Source organism: Procambarus clarkii, chromosome 62, assembly GCF_040958095.1.
Source record: "Procambarus clarkii isolate CNS0578487 chromosome 62, FALCON_Pclarkii_2.0, whole genome shotgun sequence".
Classification (NCBI taxonomy): domain Eukaryota; kingdom Metazoa; phylum Arthropoda; class Malacostraca; order Decapoda; family Cambaridae; genus Procambarus; species Procambarus clarkii.
This window is the reverse complement of record NC_091211.1, coordinates 1,077,900-1,086,987: the sequence shown is the minus strand read 5'-3', so window position 1 is coordinate 1,086,987 and position 9,088 is coordinate 1,077,900. Positions and strand designations below refer to the sequence as shown.

The window sequence follows — 9,088 nt, the reverse complement described above, 5'->3', positions numbered from 1 at the left end:
TATATATATATATATATATATATATATATATATATATATATATATATATATATATATATATGTCACACTGCTAGTAAACTACTACAAAACTGGTCATTACTACACAACTTATCACTATTAAACTACTGGTCACTACTACGCCGTTGGTCATTACTAAACTACTGGTCACTACTACGTCATTGGTCATTACTAAACTACTGGTCACTACTACGTCATTGGTCATTACTAAACTACTGGTCACTACTACATATATGATCAGTACTAAACAGCTGGACAGTAATACATAGCTGGTCACTACTAGACAGCTGATGACTACAAGACAGCTGGTCACTACAACACAGTTGTTCACTAAAACACTGCTGGTCACTACACTACCTGTGGTTACTACTACCATGCTGGTCATTACTACGCAGCAGGTAAGTACTACTCATCTACTAACTCCTACACAGCTAGTCACTACTGCACTGTTGGTCACTACAACACTGTCATAACGACTACGCAACTTACCACTATTAAACTGCTGGTCACTACTACACTGGTTGGGTAGTCACTAGTCATTAAGAGGGAGGGAGAGGTGTAACACTGTAAAAGTGTTTGGGTTAGTTTATTTAAAATATATATAGAGTACACGAGTCACAGACAAGGATCTGAGAGGCGCCAGTTGTCTGCCTGAGATCTCACACCTCTAACCGTTAATGACCCCAAGTGACCTGAGGTCAGATCATGCGAATTTCACCTTGCTTCTGATAATCTCTTAGTTGTAGTCTGGTAGCCTTCAAACATGCCGACGTTTAAGGAGTGGCTTGGTAGTGCCGGAGGCTATCTATTTGTGGGCGGAGTTAGCTACTAGGTTCCCCAATATAAACTCGGAGAGCTATCCAGCATAGAGGATTAACGAGACAGAACAGCACACGAGCCAGCAGAGAGAGAAGACAGCCCTACCAGGGAGGCTGTCGGCCGGCAGGGCGGGAGTCTCTGTCAACTACAGACCCTCCCCCCCCCCCTCTCTATTCAACTTAGACTCAGTCCTCGGTGAGTGAACATTAAGGTGACTTGGTTGTGTGTTACATATGTTGTGTGATGATCAGGGGCAGTCAAGTTGTAGGGTTCTCGAATTCTTGGATGATGACTCACTTTGCATATTAAACTGGAACATTTTAATTGAATTGCTAAATTATGATACTTCATGTGAAATATAATTATGAATTTATTATTTAAATTGTGTTTAACTTTGTTCCCTAGAGCTTTGAGTTGAGGATTTGAGAAAGCCTCTGTGGTTACTGGGTTCATGATATAAATGAGTGCATGTTTGGAGTTGATACATGGTACAGAGGGAACATACTAATAATGAACTCATGATAACATCCTTTGAGAATTTTGTGATACAGGCAAGTTCCATTCCTTGTCTTGTATGTAATGATCATGAATGGATGGTGGCAGCATTTCGTCTTCTACTATCTACTCTTCTACGTCTACTTTCTACTCTTCTACGTCTACTTTCTACTCTTCTACTTCTACCTATCTACACCTCTCCCTCCACCCTTCTCTAAACTCTCACTTTCAACTAATGACCCTCCTCGCTCCTCCCACCTCTCTGCCTCTCACCCCAAACCCTCACTAATTACTTCACTATTCATTTCTTTCCTTTCGTTTTCTCTTATACGTTTGGGGCAATGATTCCGTATTCTAGAGTTCTCTCTAGAGTTCCGGGTAGCTGATCAAGTGACGGCGCCTTGTAGTCTTAGCACCTAGGTAGTCGAATACCTAGGTTACAGGGTGTTGAACGAGAGAGGTTGCCTTAGGAACTCTGGAGGTGCTCTAGAATAGTTAGCTAACTGGGGACGGGATAACGGACTAGAGAGAGCTGTTTCCCCCGGCCTCGTTAGTTAACTGGGGGGTGGAATAATGGACAAGATAGAGCTATTTCCCCCACCCCCCGTTACAATGTTGGCAGCGGTGTTGAACAATGTTGTAGGTAGTTGGTGTTCTTTTAACATTGTTCAGTCCCACGTGTCTTTTTGCCGCTCAGGCGCTATCAGGGAGATCTTGACAGGTGTTTATATTCGCGAGTTAGCGAACTTTTTTTCAGGTTAGGAGATTGTGATTCTCTGGTGTTGTGTTTAGTGATTTTGTGAGTTTTGTGAAGTTCAGGGAATGTTCACCAGAACTTGCGTGTGTAGTGTTTTATGTTAGTGATAAGATTTGGTGATTTTGGAACTTAGCGGTGTTGGTAGTGCAGGTCAGCTGAGTGTGACAGGTGACCTCGCATGTCCCACGGGGACACCCAGCCACCGCTGGTCTCCAGGTCAGTGGGGAGTGGCAGGTGTAGTTTTTAAATAGTTTAAGTAGTGGTTCTGCTCAGATTATTGCGATCGACTGTTTTACTCCATTTGAACGCAATAACCCGAGGTGTACTGGTATTGTACAGCATGCTAGGGGGAGGCTTAGTATGTCAGTAGACTTCACGTTGGGGACGCTCGACGTTAGATAGTCTGGTCACAGGGGTGGCAACAGTTTTGAGTTGTTGACCGGCGGAGAAGCTAGGAAAACACTCTGGGTCACGTAGGTGGCTGTAGGTTAAGGGTGGGAGTAACGGATAATTATGTACTTAAGATTAGGAAAGGTACAGTTAAGTTAGGCTAGTGTTTTGTCTATTAGTGCTGATTTTTTTTTTTGTGACAAGTTAAAAGTAGTGATGACCTTATTCTCTCTTCTCTAAACTTTCCTCTGTTACTGTTTTATGTTCCACCAAGTCAATATCATTCAGAGTTAATTGGATTATTAAAATTTAAGTGTAGTTGTTGCCAGGAGGAGAGCTTATAATTGGACTGTGTGAACCCTATACAAACTACAGGGTCACACAACAAGATGGAACACGGGTATTGTCGCCTTTATGTTCATCCACAGGTGGGAGCCAGAAGAGAGGAGAGACGCACATACAGAAGAGGGAGACGGCTGCTGTGTACCATACTCACGGGCGTTTATCACCACCGCCACGACCAGCCCACTACCTGGAGGTCATGGCTCCACCACCATCACCACCCCAGGGGACCCCAAGATGCAGCCCTCTCGGTCAGTCAACATTGGTCTACCCAGTGGACCCCAGCGGACCCCAAGACGGACGGACCCCAGTGGACCCCAGGTCGTTCTGCAGACGAACCCAGACGACCCAGTAAAGATGGAAGAGGAGCAACAACGACTCCAGTCTGTCCCACCAACATCGGTCTACCCAGTGGACCCCAGGTCGTTCTGTAGACAACCCCAGACGACCCAGTAAAGATGGAAGAGGAACAACGACGACTCCAGTCTGTCCCACCAACATCGGTCTACCCAGGATGGACCCCAGGACGGACGGACCCCAATGGACCCCAGGTCGCTTGTCAAAGACCCATGGGAGGAGGAAGAGAGAAGAAAGAAGAGAGAAGAAGGAAGAGAGAAGAAAGAAGAAAGAAGAAGAAGAAGATAAGACAAGCTGAGTGAGACACGATGCCTCGTGTCCCTTGCTGGTATCAGCATCATTGCATGGAGCGTAATTGCAAGACAGGATCGTTTGCCTTAACTGGCCGCCCCTCCTACAAGCATGTTGCTCTGTTGAGTGATTCTTCCTGTGTCATGCGGACTTGATGTGGCTGTCAGAAGTAGCTCTCTGAAGGAGGCGTGCTGGAGCAACAGGGAGGAAGAAGAGTAGGATGGGATTTCTACTGTTGGCAACTATATGAAGGTCTCGAAACTTGTAGTCCCTATAGCTGTGAAGAACCCCAATATACGTCTCTCATGGTGACTGACGTAGGGCCAATTACAGATCAGCTGGGACAACCGAATTCCACGGTCCTGTGCGCAGTTCAAGTAGTAACGGCTTTCGGGTTGACCAAGTGTTGTTGTGCGTTAACGACGGAGAAGCGACGGAGGCAGTTGTGTTGAAGAAATGTGGTACAGGATTATCTACAAGACCAAGCAGTGACGTCGCCCAGCCAGAGACAATGGACGTCTATCTACATATTTCATTTTTTAGAGTAGGATGATGTATATTTGTTTAGCTAGGATGTATTCTTTTCGTTAATAAAGTTGTCGCACACAGCTAGCTTGCTTTAGCAGTGTTGCAAAAACTTTATTTCGGGGAGAAGGGGAGATGTAACACTGTAAAAGTGTTTGGGTTAGTTTATTTAAAATATATATAGAGTACACGAGTCACAGACAAGGATCTGAGAGGCGCCAGTTGTCTGCCTGAGATCTCACACCTCTAACCGTTAATGACCCCAAGTGACCTGAGGTCAGATCATGCGAATTTCACCTTGCTTCTGATAATCTCTTAGTTGTAGTCTGGTAGCCTTCAAACATGCCGACGTTTAAGGAGTGGCTTGGTAGTGCCGGAGGCTATCTATTTGTGGGCGGAGTTAGCTACTAGGTTCCCCAATATAAACTCGGAGAGCTATCCAGCATAGAGGATTAACGAGACAGAACAGCACACGAGCCAGCAGAGAGAGAAGACAGCCCTACCAGGGAGGCTGTCGGCCGGCAGGGCGGGAGTCTCTGTCAACTACAGACCCTCCCCCCCCCCCCCCTCTCTATTCAACTTAGACTCAGTCCTCGGTGAGTGAACATTAAGGTGACTTGGTTGTGTGTTACATATGTTGTGTGATGATCAGGGGCAGTCAAGTTGTAGGGTTCTCGAATTCTTGGATGATGACTCACTTTGCATATTAAACTGGAACATTTTAATTGAATTGCTAAATTATGATACTTCATGTGAAATATAATTATGAATTTATTATTTAAATTGTGTTTAACTTTGTTCCCTAGAGCTTTGAGTTGAGGATTTGAGAAAGCCTCTGTGGTTACTGGGTTCATGATATAAATGAGTGCATGTTTGGAGTTGATACATGGTACAGAGGGAACATACTAATAATGAACTCATGATAACATCCTTTGAGAATTTTGTGATACAGGCAAGTTCCATTCCTTGTCTTGTATGTAATGATCATGAATGGATGGTGGCAGCATTTCGTCTTCTACTATCTACTCTTCTACGTCTACTTTCTACTCTTCTACGTCTACTTTCTACTCTTCTACTTCTACCTATCTACACCTCTCCCTCCACCCTTCTCTAAACTCTCACTTTCAACTAATGACCCTCCTCGCTCCTCCCACCTCTCTGCCTCTCACCCCAAACCCTCACTAATTACTTCACTATTCATTTCTTTCCTTTCGTTTTCTCTTATACGTTTGTGGCAGTGATTATGTATTCTAGAGTTCTCTCTAGAGTTTCGGGTAACTGATCAAGTGACGGCGCCTTGTAGTCGTAGCACCTAGGTAGTCAAATACCTAGGTTACAAGGTGTTGAACGAGAGAGGTTGTCTTAGGAACTCTGGAGGTGCTCTAGAATAGTTAGCTAACTGGGGACGGGATAACGGACTAGAGAGAGCTGTTTCCCCCAGCCTCGTTAGTTAACTGGGGGGGTGGAATAATGGACAAGATAGAGCTATTTCCCCCACCCCCCGTTACAGAGGACTATCAGGGAAAAGCACCAAGCCTATATAGCACTTGGAAGGGGTCAGGATAAGGATTTGGGATAGGACGGGGGGGGGGGGGGGGGAAGGAATGGTGCCCAACTACTTGGACGGTCGGGGATTGATGGACCTGCATGAAGCGAGACCGTCGCTCTTCAGTCCTGCCCACATAGTTAAGAGTATCTATTATTGATTAGGACCCACCTTACTCTACAGAGTTCCTCGTTAAACTTCTTCCAACTGGAGCTGTGTCTCCACTGTCCTCCATCGTCAAGAAAACGATCAATTTAAAGTGTCCTCTACTAACCTACCAGAGAGCCCAAAACAGAAAACGGGTCAGTGCGTCACTTGGCAATAAATACTTGGCTTGTCACTGTTTGGCAATAAATCCTCTAATCAAATAAATCTCAAAATAAACAATACCCAAATTTGTAACAAATTAGATGGCAAATTCCTTGGCATTCTCATTGACCACAAGCTGAATTTCCAGGGACACATTCTAAACATATCAAAAAAAGTTTCAAAAACTGTGGGCATTCTTTCTAAGATCAGATATTATGTACCACGCCCTGCCCTGGTGACTCTCTATTACTCCCTTATCTATCCATATCTCAACTATGGTATTTGTGCTTGGGGCTCTACTACCCAAAATCACTTACGTCCTCTAATTACTCAACACAAAGCTGCTATTAGGACAATATCCAATTCTGGCCCCAGACATCACTCGGTACCCCTACTCAAATCTCTGAATATGTTAGACATTAAGTCACTGCACATTCTCTCATGTGTATTATACATATATAAAACGCTAAACTATAATGCCAATCCTGATCTCAAAAGCTTCATAGAAGGTTGTAACAGAACCCATGAGCACCACACCAGAAATAAATACAGTTTTGATATTCCTAGAGTACGACTAAATCAAACCAGAAATGCTCTACAAATCAAGGGGCCCAGAATGTGGAATGACCTTCCCAACCATGTTAAAGGCTGTACCTCTCTCAACCAGTTTAAGTTAAAAACGAAGCTATACCTAATAAATTCCATGTAACCCACCTTACCCCCCTGTTGTCAACCCATGTATATTTTTTGTTTTTTTGTTTTTCAAATCAACGCTGTTTGAATGTAATTTTCTGTAATAATTTGTAATTGTATTTGTGCTGCTTTTTCAACAATGTTCCCCCCTCTTTTACCTCTATTTTTTATATGTACTCATCACATCTTTTCTTTTTACCCATTAGTTTTAAGCTTTAGTCATTAATGTTTTTCCTGCCCGAAACGCTTTGCGTAATAGTGGCTTTAGGCATTGTATGTACTAGCTCTATCTATAAAGCCAACAAACTTTGTAAATCTCTTTATGTATGTACCTTACCTAAATAAAGATTATTATTATTATTATTATTATTATTATACTTACGCGAGCTGCTTCCATTTTCTAGCATGACATATTTTGGCCTTATGCAAGCATACGAGCGAATATAATACACTTAATGCCTCTGCAATTCAGCCTTGGCTGGAAGAGAGGGAGGGGTGGGGAATCGATAACAGCCAGACGTTTATGAATACACTCTGCCTTCCAGTCCCTCGACACAGCGAATTATTATTATTATTATTATTATTATTATTATTATTATTATTATTATTATTATTGAGGTGCTTCACCCTCACCTCATGACCAGCTAAATATAGAGCAGCAATGAAACATTGGAATCTAACACTTACAAGCATGCCCGTGCCACCTCTTGGATGGCTTAACCTTCATCAATCGATCACATTGTAACCGTAGTTACAGACCCACGTCAGTGCCAGGTAAGTCCACTATGTGGACGTGGCACCAAAGTGCTACTTGGAACTTTTAGTTCAGAGTAGCAGAATCTAAAACAACACATTGTAACCATTTAAACAATGTCTTTTAAAATGTTAACAAGAATTAACGAGTCGCACCTCTTAGTGTCAGACTAAGATCGTCTCCCTGGGGTACGAGACCGTCTCCCTGGGGTACGAGACCGTCTCCCTGGGATACGAGACCGTCTCCCTGGGGTACGAGACCGTCTCCCTGGGGTACGAGACCGTCTCCCTGGGGTACGAGACCGTCTCCCTGGGGTACGAGACCGTCTCCCTGGGGTACGAGACCGTCTCCCTGGGATACAAGACCGTCTCCCTGGGGTACGAGACCGACTCCCTGGGGTACCAGATCGTCTCCCTGGGGTCCGAGACCGTCTCCCTGGGGTCGGAGACCGTCTCCCTGGGGTCGGAGACTGTCTCCCTGGGGTCCGAGACCGTCTCCCTGGGGTACGAGACCGTCTCCCTGGGGTACGAGACCGCCTCCCTGGGATACGAGACCGTCTCCATGCGATACGAGACCTCCCTGTTTTCCTTGCCAATGTAATGACTAAATTATCGAGCAGACATTTTAAATAAAGGAAAGAGAAGGAGAGATTGCAAGAGGTAGAATGTTACCTGCTGCCTACTGCCTACTGCTGTTAGCTTCCTCAACTGTATGAATTCCTGCTTCCTCATACCCTTAATCACTAGACCTACTAGAATCACTGATAGCACTGCCACGACGCTAGATCACATCTGGACAAACATAACCTCTCCGCTTACTTCAGGTATAATCACCGATAGCACTACAGACCATTACCCCACATTTCTCTTAACTAACATTAGCAAACCACCTCTTGAGTCAAGAGTGATACGTTTTAGACTACACAATGAAACTGCTATTGACAATTTTATAACTGCTGCTGATAATGTCAACTGGGAGTCCGAGTTAGGTAACATAGTGGACATCAACCTAGCAGTGCAATCTTTTCTTCAAAAAACTCTTAGCCTTTATAATACGCACTGTCCTATGCTTACAAAACAAGTCACAACCAAAAGGCTTAACAATCCCTGGCTTACAAAGGGAATACTTAAATCTATTAATAAAAAACATGACCTTGAGAAGAAGTATGGGTTAGGAATTGTCTCCAAAGAATTCTCAAAGAATTACTCATTATTGCTGTCTAAGATAATTAGACGAGCCAAAACTAAATACTACGTAGATAAATTTACCCAAATAAAGAGCAACATTAAACAAACTTGGAGAACAATTTCTCAAAAATTGGGATCAAAGAAGTCTATAAATAACAAACCGACTCTCCTGTCTAATAACGATGGTCAGCTTTCAGCCTCTGATTCTGCTATTGAGTTCAATAGGTTCTTCTCTTCCATTGGTTCATCCCTTGCAAATGATATTCCATCTTCCAGTACAGACATTAAGGACTATCTTACAGGTAACTATCCACAGTCTCTGTACCTAAAGCCTATGAATTCCACTGACGTCAATGAGATAATCCTTTCCCTTAAAACCAAGTCTGGTGCCCTTGAGGAGATACCAACTTTAATTTACAAAAAAGCTTCCAGATCTTTAGCCCCTGCTATTGCTTTGCTCTTCAACAAGTCACTTGAACTCCAAACCTTCCCAGATATTCTAAAAAAAGCTAGAGTAACGCCTGTCCACAAATGTGGTGATCTCACAGATGTTAACAACTACAGACCTATATCTATCCTGCCAAACTTGTCAAAAATTTTCGAAA

The 9,088-nt window shown here is 43.6% G+C and overlaps 1 protein-coding gene across 1 annotated transcript; it reads left to right on the top strand.

Annotated features, from left to right (window-relative positions):
• The first annotated feature begins 392 nt into the window (after positions 1-392).
• Positions 393-7,896, top strand: LOC138354222 (autotransporter adhesin SadA-like). The gene is made up of 2 exons (XM_069308108.1): positions 393-416; positions 7,459-7,896. The coding sequence occupies exons 1-2, from the start codon at positions 393-395 to the stop codon at positions 7,894-7,896; spliced, it is 462 nt and encodes a 153-aa protein (XP_069164209.1).
• The last annotated feature ends 1,192 nt before the right edge of the window (positions 7,897-9,088 follow it).

Coding starts and splice junctions, on each gene's coding strand:
- LOC138354222 (XM_069308108.1), top strand. CDS start 393: ATGCTGGTCATTACTACGCAGCAG. Junction 417..7,458: donor TGGTCATTACTACGCAGCAG/GTAAGTACTACT, acceptor CGCACCTCTTAG/TGTCAGACTAAGATCGTCTC.